Below are 27,356 nucleotides of genomic sequence, written 5' to 3' on the forward strand. Positions count from 1 at the left end.
TGGCAATCCTTAACAGTGCAGTTGTAAAAATGCTGATCTTATTATGTTTACGACTGGCCTAAACTCCTCTCAACTACATCTATAAATACACTGCACCACAGCTCACCTTTGCTTTCCCCCTCTCACATTAACTACTGAGCTTCACACCACTGGCTGTTTATTGACTGCTGTGGAAAAGACAAGAGTTGCTAGTTTGCCTCCTGATAGTTTAGCTTTTGCTTAATGTCCTCCATCTCAGCAGTGACAATTTGGACCAACAAGCAGCCTAGGCAAATATATGGTGGCATCATTTGTACGAGTGGTGTAGCTCTGCAGTAGACTTCATGCTTCCTACTTCAGAAAACGGGTGTAACGATTGGTCGTTACCTGAGCCCTATGAGGTAATGTGATGTCATTTTCAGATGACATCAACTGACAAAATGGCCATCCACTGAGATGGATAAAAACGAGTGGATTGTTGCTTAATTGATATTCCACAAGTACAATAGCAAAATGCTTTCAACAGATTGGTTCTGAGTCATATTCTTCTGTTAGTTGTGTCAAAAAGACAATATGTTTTTGTGTGTCCTTTTACGGGGTATTTAACGATGGAAAAGTTTTGAAATGATTTATCTTACTCTCATTTTTATTACCACTGCAGTAGGTGGGCGTTAGGACCTAGCGGGGGCAGTGCGCGTGTTATTTCAGCGCTCGAGCTCTCTTCAGTCAGGAGCAGAAGCGGCACGAGCGTCCTCCCAAGTCCGGGCATGAGACTGAGCATCTCCCCATTCCAGCGACCGCAACACGCTGTTTAGAGGGCGGCACATCACGACTTGAAGAGTTTTATGTGCTCCAAGTCAACACGGCGAGCACCCCCCATGCTCTTTTTTTGAATGACTAAGACACCTTAGGCATGTCTTCATCCGTGAGCGGGACAGAGGAGGTGCGCGTGTCGGCGTTGACGCCCCTGAAGTTGGTGGGGCTGCTTTGCGTCTTTCTCGCCCTTTGCCTGGACGTGGGAGGCGTGCTGAGCCCGGCCTGGGTCACGGCAGACGACCAGTACTACATGTCCCTGTGGAACTCCTGCTGGAAGCCCGTCAGCTCGGCGCAGTGGTCCTGCAACAGCACGCTGGCCACCGGTGAGAGGCTCGTTGAAGACACTTGGGTGTTGTTGTTGTTGTTTTAAAAGAGAGTGAAATCAAGGTTTTATTCATATTTAAATGATGCAAAGGGTCAAAGGATAACAAAGGGGCTCTGCTCGAAAATGTGCAGAAGGTTTTCTGGGGGTGACAATTAGAGAAGAACAGTCACGAGAGACTGCTAAATGACTTGAAACAATTTGCTAGTTAATTTTAAAGTGTTTGCACATGAAAGAGAAGAGTGAGCAATAGGCAGCTCACTTGGGAAATAAACTTGATTTTTTTTAATGGTGAAATCAAAGACTTGTGAGAGTGGGACACCGTTCTATTTAAATGTGGGCTAAGCTTTTCGTTAAATATTTATCTTGGGAATGATGTGGGAATTCATCGGGGCCAAGGAGCGCTCCAGCTGGGGTTTCATTTGGCCTTTTGTTCCTCACAAAATGAGCCTTTTGTGTGTCTCCTCACTGGCCCACAAGCGAGGGCAACTCCGCGTCTGAGGACTCCCCCCAGAGATCCAGATGCTTGGAGATTAGTAACCTGGGAAACAAGTGCAGCACTCTAGCAATGCCCATTTTTCCTCTGTTAAGGAAGCCACGATATGGAGTGGTCACTTGAAATTCAATGCATGGTGGAATGTCATGTTAGCAGATAATAATGCTCCTTGACAGTTGTATCAAAAATGTATTTGGTCTGTAGTGTGGCGCGATCGTTAGACTTGAAATTAACAGGATGCAGCAATTCCTTCATAAAGGCAGGTTGTGTTGTTTACAACCTAAAGTTAAGTTGAACTTTGAAAAAGATTAGGAAAACATTAGGAAAAGTGTGGTTTTGGCACCAGTGACGGCAAAGAGGAAAAATATGATGACGATTGATGCATGATGATGACCATAGAACAACAAATGGAACTTGTTGCCACAAAGGAAAGCGGTATATGTGATTCTTCTCTCACTGCTCACAATAGGGTGAAAGTGACAATAAGTTGTCTTTTTTTTTTTTAAAAAAGGAAGAACGGAATGCTACTTCCACACCAAAGTGAGAAAGTCTCCCTCACAGTTCTGAGGTTCTGGGGTCTGGCCTTCCTGTATGGAGTTTGCATGTTTTTCAAGGAATATATGAATGAGTTCAATATAGAAGTATTTCGGATTACCTATATTTATTATTAATTTTATTCAATAATGTACACTCTATTGAATTCACAAATGATTTTATACTCATTTCTTGTCGTATTATAAAGAGATCGGCCTATTTCTTACACTTGTAAGACAATTAACAATGTTGAAATGTTTCTTAAAACAGTGCAGGCTTTCTAATGACAACAGTTTCTACTTTGACATTTTTCCTATTGGGAAGTTAAGAAGAAATGTGAACAACTGGCCAGTGTTCTGGAATTCATGGTGTTCGACCTCGGAGGTTGTACTGTATCCTAACTCATCTGGAAGTCCTCTCATTTAGAGTGTTTTTGCTTATGTTTGGACTTTTTTGGCGAGCCGTGAACAGTGTTTTTGTTCTCCTGACAAACTGTTGTCTTCCTGTTTAAGAGTTGACTAACTGAGGGTCACGCAGGCCGCCATCGTTCAGACAAGAAGTGCACCGTGGTGCCATTTAAAGATATGTAGCCTCTCTGTCGGCATACCAACAACAAACAGTCAACCAGCCATTTCCTCCGGCTGCCGGAGTTCAGCTGGATTATTGATTTGAATCCTAGTACAGTAATCAGACTCAACAGTACCTTGTGTCCCACCAATATTCGGCCCTCGGTGTCACGCTTTGGGCATTAAATAAATCCTGTTATTTTGACACACTGGCTGCCCACTCAGCGGTTTAAAGCTTCAATCTTGAGTATGTAGCAAAAAGCAGAGGGGACTTTTTTTTTTTTTATTATGAAGTGTTCACAAAAAGTAAAGAGATTTCATTTACAGACGATACAGCCTGTATACAGCTTGCTCTGATCTTTCTAGCGACCCACCAAGTCTTACGTTATCAAGAGTCCTATTACATATTCATTCATTTAGCCATTTTAGCCAAGAGCTTTTTTTTTTTAACAAAAAATCGATCAATTTGGAGTTTGTGGAGTATATATATATATATATATATATATATATATATATATATATATATATATATATATATATATATATATATATATATATATATATATATATATATACATATATATATATCCTAAAGTTTGCCCACGTCTGCTTTTAACACAAGAAGGAATGTGTGACGCTCATGTAAGAGCGTAGTGTGTGTTTGTGTGTGTGTGTATGTCAAGCAGGTGTGACATGAGCGGATGAATGTGGAAATGATGTGCGAGCGGGTCTGTCGTGTCATAGTTAGCGCTTTTGGTCCTTGATTTTGAGATTGTGTAATCTCAGCTATCTAGAAAGGGTAAGGGTTCGATGTGGGCCGCTATGCTTAATTGAACAATTTCCTGTTTACTGTGTGTGTGTGTGTGCGCGCGCGTGTGTGTGTGTGCAAGTGTATGCATGACAGTTAGACTTGAGGCTCTTCATGACACACATATTGTATTGGCGGATATGTGAATATGAATATCACTTTTATGTGCAAGAAAAACACTAAATTGGTGTCCGAGAGGACTTTTTTCCTATACGTCAATGCTCTTGGCTCTTGAGTTAGGTATCTCCTTTTCCATCTGTCATCAAACCAGCTATAGATTAATGGTTTGGCACTTTCTCGCTTGTCAAGCCTTTAAGCGCTCGAGCTCTTGCTGTGTGGGTCTGTTCCAAATCTGAAATGAGAGCATCCTGCACACTGATAAGACTTTTGCTTGACGCTGCAGTTTGGAGACATGATGGAGCTGTAGGCACCAAACTCACCCAGAGAGGAGGAGGCAAAAGTATTAGGACACCTGTCAGGAATTGGAAAATTGACACGTTTCAGCTTTGCAGTAAGCCCTGCTTCATTGATTGTTTTGGGTTCATGGTCATGGTCTCTTTTGATGATTCATTTTTATTTTTGCACAGTTCATCTCACTATTTTGCTCTACATTGTGTTAATTGTGGGTGTAATTCCAATGTTGGTCACTAGATGGTGCCACCCTATTATTGATCATGTATATTTGGAAGAAGAGTCTAAACAGGAAGTATTTCAAGCTCAGCCTAGTTTTTGCTGACAATTATTGAATGTGAAAACCTCATTAATGCTTTGTACACCTACAGAAAGCGACAGATGTAGGTTCATTTTATACAGATTTTGTTTCAAGCAATATTTTAACGTAGTTAATTGTCACATAAAGAGAGTGCAAAATGAAAGTTCATGGGGGGGGGGGTTCTCGTTTTACAACGATCCTGTCACTTGACATTGCCAGGTTATTGTCAACATGCAATGAAATAGTTCTTGCGGTGGCGTAATCATGCAACACAAGAAGGCACACCCAGTACCACTCATGTGTCCTAGTTCAAAGCATTGATACCTTTGTAAAAGGACATACACATGGAATTAAGAAAACGATATACACTCGAAATATACAGACTGGGAAGTGAGGCACATCAACTGCCATGTCAGTCTTGCTTTTCATTTTGTTTCTGATTTTCTTTGTTTACTTTTTCCCTGCATGCGTTTGAACGATAGAAAATGGGTGGATAGATTTACTTTTGTACCATATTGTTGTCATTGGAACTTTCAGTAAAAGTACTCCAAAACCATGTGGTTTCGGACCGCCCACTGTGGAGTTGTTGGCTATATACAGTTGAAGTGTAATCATAACTTAGCTTTTTGTTGCACCTTTCATGGAGCCAATGATGCTTATAAATGGAAAAGAAAGAATAGATAACTATGAACTATAAATGGTAAGCCAGCGCTTCTGGTTGAAAACTTGCTGTAAATAATTCATAACTGTTTATCACACAATTCCTAAACGATGTTTATACAATTCGGAGTGTCATCGTCCAGTGACGGGTCATAACACCTCAGGGTCGTGCCACTTAGACCTTTAGCAGTGATAGGGCAGGTCCCTCTGTCCTGGGGCCTCATGTTATTGTAAACCGGAGGGGAAAGATTGCTCTGCTTTTTGTGGGCTTACTCTTAACATCCTGTGGTGACAGGGCCCATTATAAACATTAAATCCTCAACCATATTTGGTCAAACGTAGTTAGTGTTTGTTTATATTTCAGCTGCTTGGCCCCTGGTTTCCCTCCGACAAGAGTGGGAACTATACTTTAAGCAGCTTACGTTTCGTCAATTTGCTGGTGGAGGTTTTAATCGTTTTCTTCCTGAAAAGAACGGACATATTCTTTGGAACAACTCCCTGGCCTTCATAGCAAACAGTTGAAGTTGATATCAAGTCTTTCATGAGGTTTATTTCTTTCAAAGACACTTTTCTTGAAATGGCTTCCTGCACCTGTTTACATGCATCTCCCCTCTTTCTGCAGTGCAGGTCAAGGCCGTTATTGGAGACTTCCTCTACATCTCAGCAGTTAACAAGCCATGGATAATTAGGCCTGTAAAGCAGCACCTCGTAGACACTTTGCCACTATACATGGCCAACATACTATCCACTTGCTGACCACAGCATTGGGAACACCTGCACTATTAAACGCCATCCAACATAATAGCTGCGTGGACTGTAATGTGTTTCTGATGTATTGCCATGTTCATTTAACCAAATTATTTTTGACATATTGTCAACTGTCAACTGGTGTGTATTAGAAAAAAAAAATGGACATTTGCAAAATTGTCTATATTAGGGATTTTGTATGTTTTACAAAACAAACATCAGACCAATCTTGGTTAGAAACTAAATGTATGCACTGTGCGATCCCGCTGTCCGACGCACATTGCATGAAAAATCAACCAATTAAACTAGAAAAAGTCAAGCAAGACAAAACAAACGTGGCAGTCAATAATTGAAAACTTTGTATATTTCCATATTCTGCTTCACTTCCTGTAAGTTTCCACAAATATATTGCATATTGTTCACCCCTTTGCAAGCCTAATCAAAACAAAACCGTGCAATATTTTGCAAAGGCAAATAAATGGTCAGCGGCCTGATTTCAAGTTTTTTCAAGTAATAGCAAATATGAAGGCATTGAGACCCACAAACAAGCACTGAAAATATTTTGAGGGCAAATCATTGAGTGGTTACAAAGTAGAAAGTTAGTTACCTGATCTCACCTCTGTGGACAAAGAACTGTAGACTTTTTGATGGCGAAACATTGAATATTCACCCAATGGGAAAGGTTGTCACCTGATCCCAAACCAATAGAGCATGCTTTTCACTAATTGAAGATACAAGTGAATTAAGCACGACCCACAAACAAGCACTGGAGACTTTTTGAAGGCAAAACTTGGAATAGGGTATTCTTCATTGGCCAGGTTAGTCACGTGATCTCAACCCAATAGAGCATGATTTTTTTTCACATATTGAAGACATCATTAGTCCCTGGCAAAAAGCCACCTTTGCTTTTCACGCAGAACCCAGCCAACCGGGACAGTGCACAATGTGCATTTGGTTAACGAAACGGATAATTACACAACTTTATATGAAAGGTTTGTGTCGAGTGTCCCAACATTCACCATTTACAAAGACAGTCTCTGTCCTGGCTCTGATAATACCTCTGACAGGCAGAATATTAGCAGGCGACCTCATCTTCCCACATCCGGCGAGATTGCGTCCTATTTGGATTTCGCTTTCCAGTCAGGACAGGAAGTGGGAGTGAGGTCAGGTTTTTTTTTTTCTCTCCCTGAATGAAACGCAGAGAATGCTGCTGAGCTGGCATCTGTCAACTGGGATGGATGCTCATTATCTGAGTCACCTCAAAGATATGCTTTGTTTCTCTCTCTTTGTTGCACATATTGGCTTCCTGCAAATGTAGTCAAAGCAGTGTCCATGTTCATATTGTCGTGTTGAAATGTCACACGCCGTCGCGAATATTTTTTTTGTCAAAACTGCGCTTGCGAGTTCACTTTTGTGTGATCCTCCTTCGCTGACACGTCATGTGATCTGCGTGTGTGCATTCATGCCTCGCCTCCCTCAATCCAACCCTGTTTCTCTCTGTCCCCATGCAGACTGGCAGATCGCCACGCTGGCCCTGCTGCTGGGAGGGGCCGTGCTCACCCTGCTCTCCTTCCTCGTGGCCCTCGCGTCCCTCTGCTGCAGTTCCAGGAGTCGCTGCTACAAGACCGTGGCCATCATGCTCTTCTCTGCAGGTACACAACTCATATGAGATGTCGCAAGTGGAAAAAGAAGCGCAAAAATGTCCCCTAATTTGCTTTTATCGTCTTTCCGTTTGCAAAGTGCAATATAACTGTGCTCAAGGGTGGCGTTTTCTTTCTTTTGGTATTTTTGTAGACAGGCGCAGGTAGAAAAGGGCATTTGCGCTGTTGTGGGAGTGAACACAGCAAGATGACTTACCAGCCAGTGAATGCAGCTCTACTCATTCCCTTTAAATTTAGTGCAGGAGAGGCGCATACACAGTCTTCGACATTGTGGAAGCAGAAATAGACTGGCTGGAGTCAATGCCGAAGATCAAAGCGTGCAAAGTCTGTTTATAAGGAACTGCAAGCAGACCTCCACTTGCGGACGATGTGAAGTTGGCCAGGGTGATCACCGATCGGGATTTGGAGACCGCCGTCCATGATGGTCCATTATGGGGGCAGAACAAAGTTAGGATAGGATCCGGCTCACTCGTAAATCTAATGAGGAGAACCTAAGTAGAATTTAAATGAATGGATAGTTTATGATGGCGATAATGATTTTGGACAAACAATCCTCATTAGGACTTTTAGGTTTCTGATGATTAAAGCCATGTCCATGTTATTTGTTTGCACCTAAGAAACAACGGGAGGGTTAGACTACTATTGTAACTATTAGCGTCTGTGTAAAGTAGTCAACATCAGATGTTGTCTCAGATTGTAAGTAAGATTGTGTTGGTGTACCTAATGATTTGACCTGTGAGTTTTCATGTAAACAATGGCACTTTCCTTTGCAGTGGTCCTCCAGACATGCAGCCTGGTCTTGTTCCCCATCAAGTTCATCGAGGCAGTCACTCTGAGGGTGTACCACGAGTTCAACTGGGGGTACGGCCTGGGGTGGGGATCCACCATCTTCTCTTTTGGAGGGGCCATCCTCTATTGCCTCAATTCTAAGAACTATGAAGACTACTATTAGAACATGGGAGAGAAGAAGAGGAAGAGGAACACAATGCTATCTTGAACTTTCGGTAACACTGCACGACCACGGGGCAGAATAACAGAAAAAAACAAACCACTGTATTTGAAACACAGTCCAGGGCTCCATACTGTCCCCAAAGGGTGGTATTTTGCCCCCCAAAATTTGAGACAGTGCAACTAAATTTTTCATCCACTCGCGCATGTATAACCAATAAATTAGCAGATTTTTTTTTCAAATTCTTGAATATTTTTTGCTGCTGACAAACATCTGCTTAATGCTTCCGTCCATTTATCAGTAACAATGAGTGTTAGTCTGGAGCCCTGCTGTCATATGAGAATCTTATTACAAACAGTATACACTCACACATTCCGTTTTTGGGATTTTGAAAAACAGGTGGGGGAAAAAAATTCATTAGCTGACATTTAGAGGCAGATATTTTCAATTAGATACACTATGTAGACAAAAGTATTTGGGCATGTGTTCAGTGCACCTACAGAAAGCGAAACTGGAATAAAATAGGGAGTTGGAAACCCACTTTGCAGGTATAACAACTTCCACTCATCTCAGAAGACTTCCTACAATATGTTGATGTGTGTTCCATTCATCCATTTGTGGCTTTTGTGGTTTCAGTTTTTATCCACCTTTGTCTTTGTGAAGAAAAAAACTGTTCCCACAACGCTACCAGCAATTGTCAAAAAAATGCTAAATGAAGAATCAATTCAGATTGAAGGAGTCCAACTCCTGACTGATGAACTGAATAAGAGTGGGTGTCTATTTTTGTCTACATAGTGTATGTTTGCTTCCCCTTTAAGTGGAGCTCCAGTAGGTCTTAGAATTAGGCAGGCAAGCAATCTGGGGAGAACAGATGGATCCATTGACCCCATGTGAAGATGAATGACTGAATCAACCAGTCGGAGCCAAGGCGGAAAATAACAGCAGAAAATCAACAAAATTCCCCAATCAGGGAATTAATGGCTCCAGGAAGGAAAATGTCCTATTGAGATGACATCCTGAGGACGTCACAAATAAAGGGAGCCTCAGACAAAACAAGGAACGCCCAAGGAAATGCAACATTCCTTTTCGGTCTTCTCACAAACTGCTCAGCAGCATATCCATACTTGTTATGACGGTGGTGCGTTTGAACATATTAAAAACTGAACCGGTGAGAAGGAAGTTGGTAGATGATCATGTGTGCGGGATCTTGCAATTACGGTACGCACATCTTCATGTGATGCCTCCTTGAGTGTGTGCTGTCTTTGTCAAAGAGGATCATTGTAGTTCGTAGTGTACTGTATTAGTGTACTGTGTATAGGTGTCGATTCATGATACACTGCTATATGAGATGGTTAGAGCAATGCTCAGTGCATGAAGATTGTGTAGTACAGTAAAGTAGTAATCTGGAAAACTGTACTTTACATGGGACACTTTCCATGGGGATTAATGATCATTGATAAGAATTCAATTGCAGTGACAAACCTAACGAAAATGATGTCTTAACATAAGTGGGCGTAAATTGCTACATGCAGTTTTGTTGGACAGCATGATAAAAAGAAAAAAAAAAACATCCCAAATATTTTTGGATTTTCTTTTTGCATATTAAATCATAGGTCAACTTCTCTTACAACATGATACAAATGTTTATTCCTGTTGTTCATACAAATGGCCATATATTCTTGTCGATCCACGTGGAAAGCAACCGGTTGTCAGTGCTGTACATGCCATCGTTATTTTTGTTTCAAGACAGATCACAGTCGTTAAAAAATAAAACATTTTTCACCATTTACATTTATGACTCGAGCCAGTGGCTCACATATGCAAACTGGCCTTTTGAATGGGATACTACGGTATACTTTCTGTGAGGAACTCCATGGGTCAATGCCCAAAGCTGATTTTGATCAAGTGCAACATAAATATTGTTTGGTTTGAGTGAGTTTCCTGTTGTGTTCTCAAGTCCTTCTTGTGTTAACATTGACAGACTGACTGATGATAACGCGGCAGGAGCTGAAGTTTTTTTTCTTACGTGGGAGACAGCCACTCTCCAAACCACTTTCAGACATGGCAGCTGATCATGGTCAAGTCACAAAGCATCCGCTCCTTTATTAAGTACAGCAAGTTGAGGCATTCGCACAGGAAAATCGACATCTTTTTATCACGTATACAGGATGACATAATATGCATAAAAGTACCAGGAATATACTTGTATGCATGTATTTTTAGTGTTCCTTTTCAGCTCTAACACAGAGCCAAATACAGTGTAAAGTCTACATTTGCATTAGTCAGACCTTTAATAACATTGCTTTCATTATTCCATTGTCAGCAAGAGAGAAATCGACACAATTCCTGGATTTAAGAGCATCTTGAGTTCAGGAATGGATCCGGTTGTGTAAACAGGGCAGTCACTCGTTCTGTGTGGAATGTTTGCAGGTAAACCACAACCTCTTGTCACTCCTGATTTGCTTTGACCTTTCGGATGCCCGGTGACAGCCGCTGCCACAGTCTGAGTTTGTATGTCCTTTTATTTCATTAGCCATCGGAGCCGCCACCCCCCTGAAAAAGAGTTTTTTTTAAAAATCAAAGTGCACAGGAGTAGCAGATAAGAGCAGGACGAGTGGGCGGGGAGGTATGGTGGCTCTTCCTCAGCAGGTAAAAGGGTCTTAAATATACGATGGAGGTGAGATCCTCTGGGACGGGGTAAAAACAAATAAACCCGGCAGATTTCAAAGGGGTGGACCAAGGACTGGCAGGGGATGTGACGGTAACGGACGGGACTGGAGCATGAGTTTGACGTTAAGCTCAGGTGTAGCGCGGCATCTCGCATTGTTCACAGCGGTTGAGAGCAGGGTGGTTGAGGAAGGTGCAGCTGTCGCAGCTCCACTGAGCACCTTCAAAGTCCTCGTCCCTCTGTGGCCCCGGCACCGGCACCGGCACCGGCTTGGGGCAATGGTCCCCTTCTGACACACACAGGCAGAAAAGCACTCTAGTAAGAATATTCTCAGATATGAGAAACAAATAGTGCTAACATGACCCAACTTTTGTCATTATTCGAGTCAGTTTTTTTTGCTTTTCTTTCTCCCCACAAAATGGAATATTACTTGCAGGCACTAATCTACTTACTGGGAAATCTGAACCCATTCAGTCAAACACAAAGGTGAAAATTGAAGACGCATGGAGATCCTCAACAGCTCTGTCTCTTCTTTTTTTTTTTTTTTACGTTGTTAAGGGCATATGCTGACAGGTGGAAACATAGGTTCATTGTTCATCATCATATTGTACTTAATGTAATGTACTGGACATTAAAGTTCAAGCCATTTTAACATGATGCACGGTTTGAAGATTTAATTCAGTGATTCTTTCATGTACCACTAGAGGGAGCCGCCATACCACCAGTCGAACCTGGACCACACTTTGTGTCTTACTGTTCTCCAAGCATGTAGAGGCATATTCTCCCGTGTGCTTAAAGTGGAAGTCAACCCAAACATATTTTTTTCAAGAATATGCTCTATGCAGGCCCACTAGTTGAAACAAGGCATTCTGATAAATATTGCATTTGTGGACCTCGCTCACCTTTCTTTCCTGGCTTGGGTGGCACCACCGGGCCAGGCTGAATGTTGTCATAGAAGTTGTTCATCGCTTGTGGATCAAACTTCCCTGTGAAGCAAAGAGATTGCCAAGGGTAGTTTGGTATGCATCCTTTATTATAGTCTACGGTATTTTAAATAGAGACACCTACATCAGGCATGCGGCACCTTTTCCCTATCAAGAACTAGTTCATTTTTTTTGTCTGCCAAATGCGCTAAATTATGCACAGCTCATTCTGCTCTTTGTGCGCGGAGTGTGTGCATATAATGTAGATGAATTTTGTGTGCACACTCATGATTCATCAAACCAGAGATGATTTGCAATTGATGATTTTACATCTTAGCAAATCCGAAAGGCAGTTAAACAAAGCGGCGCCAGCCCAGTCCACGCAAAACGAGAGGTGCTGATTTCCCCCTAATTAGTGCAGCGATCGATTTACTTTTTGCACCTCAGTAGTGTTCGTCTCCCACTCACACTTCTGAATCAATCACTTCAAACTTAGAGCTGCTCTCAGAATTGTCTTTTATTTGTACCCCCTCAATCCCCTTTTCCATTTAGCACTGTCACTGTGTCATGCAAAACCCGTCTTACCATTGCGGTGTTTGAGCGTTAACAGAGAATGAGAATAAGAATAGCGCTAGTCGACTTCTTTTCACCATTTGCTTCCAAATTTCACCTACAACTGTGAAGAGCTGCTCTGCTTCAAACGAGGAGCAGGTGTCGCCTCGGCTCACTACATGTTCAATTTTATTTACGTACAAACTTTATTTCAGCCGCAGTTGCCTATTAAAGCGCTGTTTGCTTTCCATTAGATCTGTGAAGGCTGTTTTAATTGGACAGAACAACAGAAGATAATATAAGTAATATGAATAAATCCCGAAATTAAAAGCCCTCCTGTCGACGCGATAATTAATATGAGGAAATACATTCAGGAAAGTCATTAATCATATTTTGGTGGGCCGCTCCTTACCCAAAAAGCTTTACAGCTGTTATTTCGGCACCCCGTGGTTAGGTGAGTACGGAGGGGGTGGTGACACACGCTGATCACTGACCCAGAAAGTAATCACCCATGGACCAGATTAATTCCGTTTACGGATCATCGGAACGCTTAACAACTCTGCAACTGTCTGAGGATGAAGCTTCATCCATCACTTAGGACACAATTGTCTGCTTCTGGGCTTGGCTGTTTAAACATCAACACTTCCGAATAAATCTGAGGTGTTGTACAGGGTGGTGTTGCACATTTTGTTTGTGTGGTTACGCATGTGTGCGCGTACCTCTGGACTGCAGCAAATCTGTCTCCTTCAGGGTGCAGTCGATATCAATCTGGAGCTGTCTGTTAAGACTCCGCAATCGAGTCATCTCCTCAGGCTGCAGCAGATAATGCAAAGACACGACAACAAACACATATAAATGATCCCCAAACGTCAATTTTCCTCCTCAAGACATGACTAGGAATAAGGTTGGCAATCACTCACTTTGGGAATAAAGCTGGTAGAGCTGACTCTTCGGAAGCGTCTTTGTAGAGCGTCATATTCCATGTTGTTGACGTCCGACTTGAGCTGCTCCAGTTTCTGCCTCTCCAGCAGCAACTCCTTCAGAAGGCGCTCCATCCTGGCTCGTTGGTGGAGCAGGAGAGCTGGAGGTAAACAATTTGATGAGAAGGAGATAATGAAAGCGAGGTTCAGAAAAGAACTGGAAAAAAAAAATAATTACATGTGCTAAAGAACCGTCACATCACCACCGATTTAATCATTGCCATCTGTTATACAGCTGAGCTAAGTAATACCTGCAAGCTACAATTATCATGTACACCAAAAGATAACACAAATTGGTATACCTGTGCACTTGAAAGAGAATAGCTCTCTTTTCGAAATATAATAATTCTCAGTTTTGATGAACAGCTTTTACAACAGCAGCCCAGGAGCATGAACTTTCCAATTTACTGTACTTGTTTTTTCAACGGCATCTGTGTATCTAAGGAAGCCAAATTAAAGAGCTTTTCAAGGTAACTTTTGACCGTATCCACTAGGGGAAGGTGACATGAGCGCAACATTATCTACCAATATTTCAGTCAATATATAATATGACTATATTTTTTATATCTTACAGGTGTCAGCATTTATTAATGCAAACTACTTACATTTGTTCTTATCTACTCGTCTATTTGAACATATTCTTGGAATTTTGATGAATATTTACGTTTCAACATGAATCTTATTTAATTTGTTTTGTCTAGTAGTAGTAATGCAGATATTTACGTGACAGTATGTATTTTTTGGAACACCCTGTACTAATGTAGGTTTATATTATACACAAAAATCGAGCTGGGAAAAAAGTCGGAAAAGGCAACACAAAATTGACCAGAAATAATATTTAAAAAAAAAACAAAAACGCATTACATTATTATAAGGATATATTATTCTTACAAAAACATTGAAAATAAAAAAAGGAAAAAAAAAATCAGCAAATAGGTGAACGTGCGAATGCTGAACTGCAAGTATGCAGGCCTACTATATTCATGATTGTTTCATAGTCTATTGGTACCCGCTATTGGAACAATAAAACTGCAGTAAAACCCATCTGATGATTCGATTATTCAATAGAATAATCGATAGGATAATCAATTCTAAAAAAAAATGTATAGCGGCAGTGAATTTGTCAAATTCTACACAAACTTTTAAAGAAAACTATGTTTATGTTGTGTGTTTAAGACCTATGAACATCAGAATTCAGGATTAACTGGCATGTTTAGGCCTTCATTTAAAAAATCCTTTCCACTGTCAGCCTCTTTGCACTCACTGTTCAAGTCAATCCTCCAATAATTGCACTCAATTCCAGAAAGAACACATATCAGCGGATTCACAAACGAAACAATCAGTCCAATACCTTGAGTGTAAGCATAGTCATCAGAGCCTGAGCTTGAACGTCGGGGCATTTGTTGCAACTGACTGGCTACGCTCCCCGGTAGAGCCGAGATAGGGAGGATGGGCGGAGGGGCTGCGCTGCTGGCCCCGAGGTCGACGATGTTGAGCAATGATTCTGCCTCTGCCACGGGAGGCGAACTGGGTGGTCTCTGGGCCTGCCCTCCAGGGGACACTTTGATTTTGAAGGTGTAGGCCGACTGGCCCGGCTGAGGTGAGGAGGTGGGCCGAGGCCTTACGGGGCCATGATGCGGCAGGTATATTCCGGGGTGGAAAGTTGAGGCTGCTGCCGGTACGGTCATTGAGACGCCCCTCGAAGGGGAGCCGGGGGATGTACTGGTGGTCATATAAAGTGCTCCCTGGGGGTGGGGGGTGTGCACGGGGGAATTGCTGCGAGGCCGCGGGCCTTCCAGAGTAATCTCTATCTGGTTTTTAAGGGAGCTTTTTGGGTGATAGGGCCTGTAAACGGGAGTCTGCTGCTGGGGTTGTGGCTGGTGATGGTAGGGCATGCTGGGAAGGGTTGGCGAGGTGATGGGGAGGAAGACATATTGCTGGTGCTGGGATGTCTGCTGGGGTTGGGGCTGATGCTGGGGGGAGCTGTAAGGCGAGACATAAGTGGGGGTGCTATATGGAGACTGTTGATGGTGATAAACAGAGGTGCCCGGGGAGGACCACGGTGACGGCTGCGGGCTTTGGGAGGGTGAGGGTCGAATATAAAGTTTGGTGTTGCTGCTGTTAGCATAGTGGCCAGGGGTTATCTGCAGAGCCTGCGGGGCATTGGGTATACTTTGCGAAAGCGTGACTGTGATAGGGTTCATAGTATAACGTGAGATGGGGGAGAACGTGGGGGACATGCCCTGAATTGTCGGTGGAGGAGTGGGAGTGCTGGCTGAACGGCTGTGGTCGTTGATGAAAAAAGGATTGTAACCCGGGGAGGGGGCCATTGTGGCGGGGGCCGACAGCGGCTCAGGGTAACTGGGTCTCTGGGGGTCAATGTGACTGTCACTTGTGCTGTGAACGAGGGCGCGTCCCGCTCCGGCGGCTCCTCCGTTCGGCTTGCTTGTTTCCGAGCCGGGATAGCCCAGGCTTATGTGCAGCATGTGATTTCGACTCAAGCGCCCCTCCTCCGGACTGTGATGAAATTCTCCGTAGAGGTATCGATTACTCTCCTGGGCCAGCAGGTGGCAGCAGAGATCCACGTTATTGTTGTTCTAAAACAGACAGCACAATTTCAAACATAAAGAGTTACTATAGCATGGCACTATGAAATATTTTCCACCCATTATGGTAACCCTTCAACAAATGCATCACCAAGCTGAGACTAACACTAAAGGCTGAAGTGAAATTTATTGTCAATGGAATAATTGCTGCATGGCCAATAGGTGATACTAATCCAATGGTAACTCCATGCCTGCGTTTAGACAAGGAAGTGCAGATGCTCCTGTTTGTTCAATAACAAATGACTAACTGCTTCATATTGACAATAAATCATGATCCTTGTAATGCCATCTATTATTCCTGTGTGGGTCATTTTAAATGATAAAACCAGTGCACACTTACTGACCACATAGGTAAACCTGCAAAACCTACTGAGATCTTTATCAACAATTCTCTTCGAGATAATGCCAGGCCTTCATTGACAGTCATGTAGGTATTAATTATATGTTTATTATAATGGCTGAGGATTGCAGAGTCAATGTGACCAAGCAACCACAAACACTGTGCCTTGGCAGAGTGCTGCACTCTACTCAGTGCCTTTGTAGTTGTTAATGTAGTGGTAGTGGTGTGAACCTGAACTACTGTACAACAAACACAATGAGAGGTTGTGTCACTTAGCCAAACAAGTTAAATATTTTAGAAAGATCCCTCAGTATGATACAGTGGAGCTCTACATGGCTGAAAAATGACATTAATACACGTTATCACAGACCTTTTCTGACAGTGCCAATCAAAAATGAGCGTTGTCATGTTTCCAAAAGGCACCTTAGTCTGGATTTAGACTGTGTGATTCAAGTGACAATTGAGAATTTTTGTCTCACCTGTGGCACAATGATATATGGGTCATGGCAATATAAACAGAAACAAAACAAATCGGATATCTTCATTTCGGAATCAGGCCGCTTCCAAATGTGGCTAAAAATATGGTATGTATGTGCCAATACGAATGACGAACAGATGGAATACACTGTCAAGGTGAGCCTGACATCATCGAAACACACCAATCTGTGACAAATTGCTCAAACAATGCAAGTAAACACATTAGAAAATCCCTTATCCAAACTAAAGTGAAAGCATAAATAAATATGGTCTAAATACATTTGAGGTGTCTCCCTCATTAAATATACAAAATAAATACCAGTGGCAGCTTGTGGAGTAACGCAGAGGTTACGCTCCTTTAAGTCAATTGTAGGGCCAACTAAACTGTATTTTAAGCTTAATATTACTTCAATTACTGTTCAGGTTACATTTACTTTATGTTCCCAGCATTCGCGCCAATTGCACATTTCAGGCCGCCATGGCCCAAATGGGGTAGATACTACAAACCATGATGGCCATGATGGCCAAATGAGGAAATTAGTCACCCGTAGCAGAACGGGGTGAACGCAACAAAAAAACTTGAAGGCAGGCCATAGTGGGATGGAAGGCATATGTATTTCTCTGTCATCTTGTTGTCATTCCAAGTTTTTTTTCACATTCTGTCACATTCGCATTGCCGTGTGCATGTTATGACCCGTTTCCCATGGCAAGCAAAAGTGCATAGTAGCCGTTTGTCATGTTTAATCATGTATCACGGTCTGGTTGAGAATATAACGCCTGGCCTGGCTGTGGAGCTACATTTGAGTCTGCCATGGCCATTAACATGCTCCAAAGCTACTCTGCTTCAATGTTTCATTCGTAGAAACACTTGACAGCATTAAAAATGGTCAGACATTGGTGAGAACATGACAAATGCAAGGAACTCCGTCAGAACGTGACAAGGCTGCTAAGACAGGAACATAGTGTAAGCATAGCATTACTTCCCTATTGTCATTGCCCAATGCTGACACTTGTGGAGTTATTTACATGCAATTTGGTAATCTGCGCATGCACGCTGTAGTTTGTTTTGCCCATGTAAACATAACTATGTCTGCGGTGTCGCTTTAAATGTACATGGAAACTCCAGCCTGAAATTGTGCAGGTGTACCTAATGAAGTGTTCAATGAGGTAATGCTTCTCAGAATTATGGAAAGATGAAAACTGACCACAATAAATATTGAGGAAAATCTGAGGTGATGGCAAAGAAAGATTAATCAAGAAGAATGGGCAAGGATACACGAATCATTCACATTTGTTGGTTTATGCATGTACCTGCAGAAGACACTGCGACACCACTCCTTCTGGGATCTCAGGGAAGCGTTGCTTGAGGTCCTGCAGGATGTGATAATCAAGCTGAGACACCCCCTGCGCCATCCTGACCCAACACACCCGCCAAGCCACCGAGTCAACGATCCCACAGCCGCAGACACTCAAATGGTCGATGTCCTCTCATCCCCTAAGGAGGCTAAGAAGGCGAGCAAGAGAAAAACACTGTCAATGGGAGTGCGTGCAGACATCATGTTAATAAGACGAGTTGCCTGTCAAATGTTGTGCCAAAGTCAGTGAGTCAGCTGAGACTGCCAAAATCAGAGAATTTGAAAAGCCCCAAAAACAGGTCTTAAATCATTTTAGTCTCTAAAATGACCATCTTATCTAGTCACGTGATCACACAATTGCAATAAAATTAACATACAATTAGCTTGTTTATGGTTTCACAACTACGACATGCCACGGCTAACCGGCTCGTGATCAGCACCAGTTCTCCTTCGTTTGTTAAATACTTAAAAAAATAAATAAAATGCTGGGAAACTGCCCCAAGGGAACCTCTTCCTGCAACAACCAAATACGTGAATTGTGGCGTTTTACCTCAGCAGTCCAAGAAAGTCGAATGGGAATAGCTCACTTCTTCTACTGGCTTCGTGCTTACGGCCCGAAGGCTAACGCTAGCTTGGTGTGTTGCCCCAGCTGTCAAACACTCTGCTTGTTGATAAACTGGCTAAGCTACATGCTAATACTTGCCAGCACTAGCTAGTGACTACATCGTGAAACTTACCATTTTTAAAGAGCTTCACTAATGTGTCGAAACATGGCAGAGTTCCGAGGGCAGTTGTGCTGTCTCGAAAATAGTGCAGCGGGTGTTGTCAAAAATTAGAGCAGGCAATACAACTTGTAGTTTCACATTCCACTAGGCCCCTGCCACTGGACTGCATTGCATGCGAGGACACTAACCTCTCGCGATAATTGATTTTCCCGGACCAGGAAGTTGTTCAAAATGCTCGCTGTCAAATCTGCGCATGCGTGATATGCTTTACCCACTAGTATGCTTGTGAACATGATCTTGCGCCAGTAATCACCAGAGGTGGGAGTCCAATGCAGTGGTTCTCAAACCGTTTGGGACCAGGACCCCTTGCGAGAGAGATGCTGACCAACAAGCAAACTAGGCATTACTGTATTGTATGAATATGCCGTTAAACTGTTTTCCCACCATTTCAGTTTTCTGGGCCATTGCTAAATGGGAACCCAGAGATGCACTTGGGCCTCAGGCACGAGTCACAATGTGGTGGGATATATTCGAGCCTCTGAAGACTTTAAGCAGAAACATATAGGCTGACGGGTTTATAGGCATAGGTAAGATATGTGGGTATTTGATTGACAATTGAGCAAGGCGTGGTTTCAGCACAACGAACACGCACTTCACAATTCAATCACAGGACACACAGACAGCTATTTTTTAAATTAAAAAAAGAAAGATTTCATTATGTAGTTTGTCACAAGACAATTTGCAATTTTAGTTCATATTTGATCTTAATATTTAGAAAAATTAAGTAGACATGATTTGCTCAAGAAAGCCATATAAAATGATGTGGTGGTCCAATCTAGCCCCCAGGTCTTGATTTTGACACCTTTGATTTAGGGGTTTTAAATTTGAAATCAGGTAGAAATGCATTTGTTTTCAATGAAACAACAGTCCCTCAATTATGTAAAGTATTCCAATACTGTACTAGTGACGAGAGATTGATCACCCCCTATACTCGCTTGAGGACTAGCACACTGCAAGAACCAAGACAAAGGCATGCAGGCAAAATTCTCTCGGTTTCTCGACATTCTGGTCACCACTTCTTCAAGCTGCTTCCCTTAGGTAGGTGCGATCGAACTGTGCACACTAAAACCAGCAGACATTCCAATTGCTAATTCTCTCTTGCCATTAGCTAACTCCTAAACAGTTGACTCAAAAATCCATAGTGGCATTTTTCAAATGTTTGCCAATTTTGCACATCCCTGTTTGACAGTATCACAATATTGATTATCGTAGCTTCAGCTTTTGACAGTTTTTTCTAACTGTTGATCAATATTCCACACCACTGGACACTTTTAAGTGCTCAAGGACTTTCTGCATAATTGCACATTCATTGTGCAGTACTGTTCATTTTATTTTTGCTTGATGACTCTGCGTCATTTGTACAGCTGTCATTCGGTACTACAGCACTAGTGTGTAGCCTCTGTACTTATGTGTCCCGTCTTAAATGTTGTTTTTGTTATAGTTGCTTGTTACTTTATTGCTATTGTGGCTCATACTGCCGGAGACAAATCCCCTGTGTGTTTTTACATACTTGGTCAGTAAATATGATTCTGTATAGACGACATGAAGAAGAAGCAAAACTGAATGTGATTTATTTATCAGATACGCTTACGCTTCGTGAGCATAATTATACTTGGCAAGAGTTTGCTACGCGTTTAGGCGGCACCTGTTGGGCGGCTGAACTGTTCTGTCTCTTGTGACAGCTGAGATTGAGCTGAGCTGAATAGTTCCTTTTAACGTGTGCCGATCATGGGTGACACTACTGCAAGGCAACTCTCACAGAATTACAAAAAAAAAGGTTTCTTATCGCTAATGGTTTGGTAGCTCAAATCAAGAATGCTGTTTAGTTCCAAAATATTTCCTAGTCAACAATTTGTCTGATAAATCAATGTTGTTGCTAAGACTCTGTGGATGGTTATTGGTCATGGAATGTCTCGGAAGACTTAGCTTACTGTAATTAAAAAACATTTGGGTATTAGAGGATATTAGGGACATTGTTGTTGTAAAGTATATCAAAGTATCCAGGATTTTCATGTATGATGGGATCAGCCTTAAAGATATCTATGTTTACAGTATACAATACAGTGGTGCTTTGAGATATGAGTGACCTGACCTACAAGTTTTACAAGATACGAGAAGTCGTTCGGCTGATTTTTTGCTTTGACTTGCGAGGAAAAAATTACGATACACGTGCTGTATGGTTGCAGTAAACTCAATTCACTTCAAAACAAGCAACAGTTTGACAGATAGCAACAGTTTTTTTAAAGTGGTGGAGCTGTCAAAAAAAGAGAGAGTTACATGTTGTGTACTTGAAAGAATCACATAACTATGCCTTAAAGCAGGGGTGTCTAACTCATTTTGTCATCGGCCACATCATAGTTATGGTGTTCCTTGGAGGGCCATTACAACTGTGAACCCAAATAAATGTGTGTTCGCCTTATATTATCAAAACAAATTCACGGATAACTAGTTTTGAAATCAGTAGCCAGTAAATAGTTTGTTCAACTATTTTCCAATTTATTTTAAAGGAGAGATTGGTAACAAATATTTGCTATATCTCAGATGTAGTGATAGAAGTTAGTGAAGACAATTTGAAAGAAACATGTCAAGTCACACACGCTTTGACTTTGTAGGCCACGTAAAATGATGTCGCGGGTCTCTGAGTGTCACTGAGTGTCACTGAGTGATTATGTGTCAAGTTCCCCCCCATTTTTGCAGTTTACGGTGTTTGATGACTCATCCTTACTGTGACACGCGCAGATATTTATTTACGACTGGTGTGTCCATCCCTAAGAGCCTCCTGTAAACCCCTGACCAACTGAGTTTGTGTGTGTGTGTGTGTGTGTGTGTGTGTGTGTGTGTGTAAGTGGGTTGTACCACTACAAGAAGAAGAAAATGTGAGACCTGTTGGTGTTGTGCTCCAGCAGCTGGGAGGAAGAGCCCAGTCTGACTCAGTTTAGCTGTCCTTACAGTGTTGATTACTTTCCACAGCTGTGGTGCTATTTCAAGCCGTGGCCTTGTAGTCCCAGTTTCCCCACTGGACACGAAACAGTGGAAGAAGTAGCCAAGCGTGAACTTCCAAACACACCGGGGAAAACTCAAGAGGTGTGAAAAAAAAAACGCTTTCTGGCTGTCAGACAGTGCACCGATTTTAAACTACGCCATTTCATAATTCAATAACACACAGTGTGGATATAATTCATGCTCACGCTGTTGCACCTCTCAGATTTCCCACAGTGCACATTAGCTGGAGCTTTGACCTGCTTGGGGTTCCCCCAAGCCACAACATTCTAATGAGCACAGTGAATTGGCCCTCGGTGATGCAAACCATGTTTTAATATACACCAATAGGTATCCATGCCAAATTAATTCACTGACCGCCAGCACCCAGGGTCATTATCACACATCATCAGGCTTAGTTTCTGGCATGATTTGATCACATTAGATTATATTGTGTGGCTGGGCAACACAGGTGAAGGAATGGTTAATATATGTACCTTATAGTCTTGAGGTTCAGGGTTCAAATCTAGGCTTTGGTATTCTAGCAGTGGAAGTTGCATGTTCACCCTGGTTTTCTGCACGGTCTCCAGCATCCTCCCCTATTCTCTGCATTACCGTCTATAGACCTCCCCATCATTCCACTTCTTTTATTACAGAATTTTCAGAATTCTTATCCATTTTATATTCCAGTTATAACAGAATATTAATAACTGGCGATTTTAATATACACATGGACAACATCTCGGACCCACTATCCAGAGATTTTTCAAACCTTTTAAACTGCTTGGATTTTAAACAGCACGTCTTGCAGCCAACTCACAACAGAGGACACACCCTGGATTTGGTTATAACCTATGGCTTGTCTGCTGGTGTGTCCTCTGTTGTTGACTTGGCAGTGTCAGACCACTACTGTGTCCATTTTAACATCGCCAGTTTTAACCATCTAGCAGTCCCGGTCAGAACAGTGAAGAAACGCTACCTATCTTCTGAGGTGGCAGCAAATTTTATCGAGATCTTAAAAAACACTCCTGCTGACATTTTACCTGCACCCTGTGATCTTATTGTTGACAATTTTAACCTACATCTTAAATCATCATTAGATTCAGTAGCTCCACTTTTAATTAAAACAACAAAAACAAAGACTGTACCCCCGTGGAGAAACAATGCTATCAAAATATCAAAGAGAAAATGCAGGAGTGCAGAGAGGAGGTGGAGAAAAAGTAAACTTACAGTACACTATGAAATTTTATGCGAACAACTGAAATCTTACAATAAAACAGTAAAACTGGCAAGATCTTCCTATTTCTCAAACCTCATTACAGTCAATAAAAACAACCCCAGGGTTCTCTTCTCCACCTTTGAACTTTTAACTCGTTCTGATTTTAATAAGTCCCCACAGAGACCAACAGATGCTCTCTGTGAGGACTTTGCAGACCACTTCAGAAGTAAAATCGATGACATAAGATCCAGTCTTTTAGCCCGTCAAAACACAAGTTTTAATAAACCCGGACAATCATATTTACATGAGGAAACACTGGAAAGTTTTGCCCTGGTTGATGCAAGGACACTTGTTCGAGTTTTCTCCCAGGTAAACCCAACAACCTGCCTTTTGGATCCAATTCCCACATTTCTTTTTAAGACATTTTATGGATTTTTTGAAGAACAAATTTTAAATATAGTCAATTGCTCTCTTCAGACAGGCGTCTTCCCAGCTGCCTTTAAAACGGCGGTGGTGAAGCCCCTTCTGAAGAAGAGCGGTTCTGACCCGAGCGTTTTTAATAACTACAGACCCGTATCCAACTTACCGTTTTTAAGTAAGATTTTAGAAAAACTGGTTTTCATCCAGTTGAATCATTTTTTAAATACAAATAATATTTTGGAGGAATATCAATCTGGTTTTAGGATGAACCACAGTACGGAGACTGCTCTTTTAAGGATCTTAAATGATATTAGGTGCACTGCAGACGTGAGAAAACTCACAGTCTTGGTGCTACTGGATCTAAGCGCTGCTTTTGATACAGTAGATCACCAAATTTTATTAAATAGACTTAAAAATCTAGTGGGCATCTCTGGTACTGTTTTTGACTGGTTTTATTCCTATCTCACAGACCGATATTTCTTTGTAAGTATGGATACTTGTTCCTCTAAAACTCATGAAATTAAATGTGGGGTTCCTCAAGGTTCGATTTTAGGCCCCTTACTTTTTAATCTTTATATGCTTCCCCTCGGGGATGTCATCAGGGGACACGGCATCAGCTTTCACAGCTATGCTGATGACACGCAGCTGTATATTGCCGTGTCTCCTGATGACACAGGACCCATTGATACCCTTTTAAATTGCATTTTAGATATCAAGTCATGGATGGCAGATAATTTCCTACAGCTCAATGAGGACAAGACTGAGGTCTTAGTTATCGGTCCCGAAGGTCAGAGAGAGAAGCTTTTACCAAAACTACACATTTTTAATCCCTCACACTGTGTGAAGAACCTTGGCGTCATTTTTGACTCTGAGCTCAGTTTTATTCCTCATATTAAAAATGTAACCAAGATTGGTTTTTATCACCTTAAGAATATCGCCAGAGTCCGCCCGTTTCTCTCTCAGGCTAACACGGAAGTGCTGATGCATGCCTTTATTTCCTGTCGTTTAGATTACTGTAATGCCCTGCTCTCTGGCCTCCCGAAAAAGAGCATTTCACCACTGCAACTACTGCAGAATTCAGCCGCTCGGGTGCTGACGAGAACCAGAGGGCGGGAGCACATTACGCCAGTTTTGAAATTGCTGCATTGGCTCCCTGTGTGTTTCAGGATCGATTTTAAAGTACTTTTATTAGTTTATAAATGTGTTAATGGTCTTGGGCCATCTTATTTATCTGATTTGCTTTTATCATACCAGCCCTCGCGGATCCTGAGGTCCTCTGGCGCCGGCCTTTTATTTATTCCAAGGGTGAGGACCAAAATGCATGGCGAGGCTGCATTCAGCCATTTTGGTCCTCACCTTTGGAATAGCCTGCCAGAGGATGTCAGGTCTGCAGAGACTGTTGATATTTTTAAGAGGAAGCTCAAGACACACCTTTTTAGTTTGGCTTTCAACAACTTTTAAATAATTTATCTTTTCTTTTGATTGAAGATAATTCTATGTTTTGCTTTGAATGTTTTAAAGCACTTTGAGTTGCATTTTTATGTATGAAAAGTGCTATATAAATAAAATGTGATTGATTGATTGATTGATTGATTGATAAAAAAAAAAAAAACATGCATGAGAGTTGATGGTTTTTGGGTCACTATCGCTTCCGTCACCTTAGTTGAGAATAACAGTAATCTTTAGATGAGGGCTGGAAGGCTATACTTTTAATTGATTAGTGACGAATACAGGAACAGGCCAAGTGGGAGATAGCAGGGTTTGGGGGTCATATTTTCCAAAACGTTGTCTCCAAAACACAATGAGCCACAATGGTATTAATTTATAATAGAGACTTTATTGGCGAATTAAGCCAGTTTAAATGTATTTTATTTGTTAAGTTGGAGTTCACTGGACAATTATCAATGCAATAGTTAATGAAAATAATTACATGAAAAATAATAGCAAAAATAAACTCACTGTTACCCCCTTAAATGGGTTATACTGCTAATCTCCATTAGCATTTTCTTCCAGTCAAAATCAGCAGTCAGCACCCACACATGGAGGCCGGAGCCCTGATTTGACAGACATCTTGTTTGGATGAAGATCATCAGCGAAGATATTGTTGTGTGGTGTACTGTGCTGGTCAACTTGAGTAGCTACTGTACACCACATCAGGCACACACAAGGCATTTAATTTTTTTTTTTTTGCTCATGCCTCTCAAATTTAATAAATTAAGTCATTCAGTACCAGACTTTTTCAGACACGTTGTGAAATGATATAAATATGTCATTGGGATAGAATGAGTTAATATAAATCCTCAAAAATGCGTGGACTTTAGGTATACAGTATTTGCGTAATTGAATTAGGTCCTTAGGACGGGATGTCTAAAAAATGCTTATGATGCTATAACAGTATAAACTTGGTGGATGCTCTATTAAATATACAATACTTGCATGATGGAATCCTATAGTTACGTAATCAAGTCTTTCCAGCTAAAGATAATGCTGTTTAGTACGAGTGACGCTGTCAGAAATACATTCGTTTCATCTATGTTTATTGATGCATTTATAGTTTAGGGGTTTTATGTGCATCATACACGTTATTTAACTTATTAACGAAGGACCAAATAATGATTATGTCATTATTATGAACAGCATACAATCCAAGGGCACAAATACGTGTATTTTGTATTTTAGGATCCACGTATTTTTGCAGCTGCGACTGCAGACAATCGGAACGAGCGTCTGTCCGCGTGCACGCGCACGAGGCAACAGCTGAAGCGGGGTCGAGCGCGGAATGCGTGTCCACGAGAAAGTCACCAACTTTTTTATGGAAAGTGCACGTCACCGACAGCGGCCACTCCACTCCCCTGTGCACTACCGGACTGGACGCCTTTGGCTCCACACGAACGTGTTCTGAGGATTATTTATTTATTTATTTATTTTCTTCTTGGAAAAAAATACACCCGCTAAGAGGTAATTCCCTTATTTTATCTTATTCCAGGTGTGTTGCAAGCTACATGTATATGTGGCAAAAGAAAACTGTAAAACTCAATTTTAACAGTTGAGTGGAATATAAGATACAGTTTTGTGTTACTGGGGGGAGTAAAAGGTAAACGGTGCGCAAAATTGAATTAAAAGGCCATTTATCCATAAGCAGACCTTTCTCGGTGGAAAACATTGTAGCATTTATTTGACCCTATCTAAGTCATATTTGGTATCTCGTGAATGGATTGCACACTCCTCACTACATGGGAACCCATGTGAATTATCCTAACCAATCAGTAATAATAATTTTGAAAATATTATTTATCTAGACTTACAAACCTGACCCACAGCATGGAATACATGCCATAATGCTTTAAAATATTAGGATCTAACTTTATCATAACAATAGTTTTCCGTTTATGATAAATCTCATCACACAATGATCCTCATACTTGGGCACAAGGTATTTAAGGACAACGATAAGCAGCGGCGCGGTTCTGGCGATGGCCGACTGACCGTCTTCGGTCATCGTGTTGTCTGGCCCTTCGTCTAACCATTTTGTCAAGAGCCTGTGGGGCGGCATGTGGGTGCCATTGTGAGCTCTGTGAAACCGCCTATCACTCATCAGAAATAGCCACGATCACATGTCCCCCACAGCCCTCGAAATGATCTATAAATAGCAGCCAGCACTAAGCTACTAAAAGAACCTGGAAACAAAACATTACTGTGTACAAAATTATTATTTTTTCCCTGATGTACTAATAACAATTAATACAGTAAGTCTTTTTGTCATCGTCCTTCCATTATGCAGCTCACGTTAAAACCAACTTGT

The 27,356-nt window shown here is 41.7% G+C and overlaps 2 protein-coding genes across 3 annotated transcripts; one reads left to right on the forward strand and one right to left on the reverse strand.

Annotated features, from left to right (window-relative positions):
• The first annotated feature begins 701 nt into the window (after positions 1-701).
• tmem47 (transmembrane protein 47) lies at positions 702-11,575 on the forward strand. The gene is made up of 3 exons (XM_086047737.1): positions 702-1,118; positions 7,152-7,292; positions 8,075-11,575. The coding sequence occupies exons 1-3, from the start codon at positions 893-895 to the stop codon at positions 8,251-8,253; spliced, it is 546 nt and encodes a 181-aa protein (XP_085903863.1). The 5' UTR covers positions 702-892; the 3' UTR covers positions 8,254-11,575.
• Positions 9,870-19,063, reverse strand: tab3 (TGF-beta activated kinase 1 (MAP3K7) binding protein 3). 2 transcript variants are annotated; one of them, XM_086047734.1, is made up of 7 exons: positions 18,889-19,063; positions 18,108-18,300; positions 14,725-15,970; positions 13,314-13,474; positions 13,113-13,206; positions 11,821-11,904; positions 9,870-11,207 (listed from the first exon to the last, which is right to left on the reverse strand). In XM_086047734.1, the coding sequence occupies exons 2-7, from the start codon at positions 18,207-18,209 to the stop codon at positions 11,050-11,052; spliced, it is 1,845 nt and encodes a 614-aa protein (XP_085903860.1). In that variant the 5' UTR covers positions 18,210-18,300; positions 18,889-19,063; the 3' UTR covers positions 9,870-11,049. The 2 variants fall into 2 exon arrangements, with proteins under 2 accessions (XP_085903860.1, XP_085903861.1); XM_086047735.1 differs by lacking the exon at positions 18,889-19,063 and adding an exon at positions 18,702-18,807.
• Between the last annotated feature and the right edge of the window lie 8,293 nt (positions 19,064-27,356).

Source organism: Filicampus tigris, chromosome 12 (genome assembly GCF_054856515.1).
Source record: "Filicampus tigris isolate MCC_2025a chromosome 12, RoL_Ftig_1.0, whole genome shotgun sequence".
In the NCBI taxonomy this organism is placed as follows: Eukaryota; Metazoa; Chordata; class Actinopteri; order Syngnathiformes; family Syngnathidae; genus Filicampus; species Filicampus tigris.

Bases quoted from the DNA above. Each gene is read 5' to 3' on its own strand.
- tmem47 (XM_086047737.1), top strand. From the start codon at position 893: ATGTCTTCATCCGTGAGCGGGACAGAGGAGGTGCGCGTGTCGGCGTTG. The intron at 1,119-7,151 runs GTGAGAGGCTCG...GTCCCCATGCAG, and splicing joins CAACAGCACGCTGGCCACCG to ACTGGCAGATCGCCACGCTG. The intron at 7,293-8,074 runs GTACACAACTCA...TTTCCTTTGCAG, and splicing joins CATCATGCTCTTCTCTGCAG to TGGTCCTCCAGACATGCAGC.
- tab3 (XM_086047734.1), bottom strand. From the start codon at position 18,209: ATGGCGCAGGGGGTGTCTCAGCTTGATTATCACATCCTGCAGGACCTC. The intron at 15,971-18,107 runs GTACATGCATAA...TGTCTGTTTTAG, and splicing joins TGTCGCAGTGTCTTCTGCAG to AACAACAATAACGTGGATCT. The intron at 11,905-13,112 runs GTACGCGCACAC...TTTGCTTCACAG, and splicing joins AGATTTGCTGCAGTCCAGAG to GGAAGTTTGATCCACAAGCG.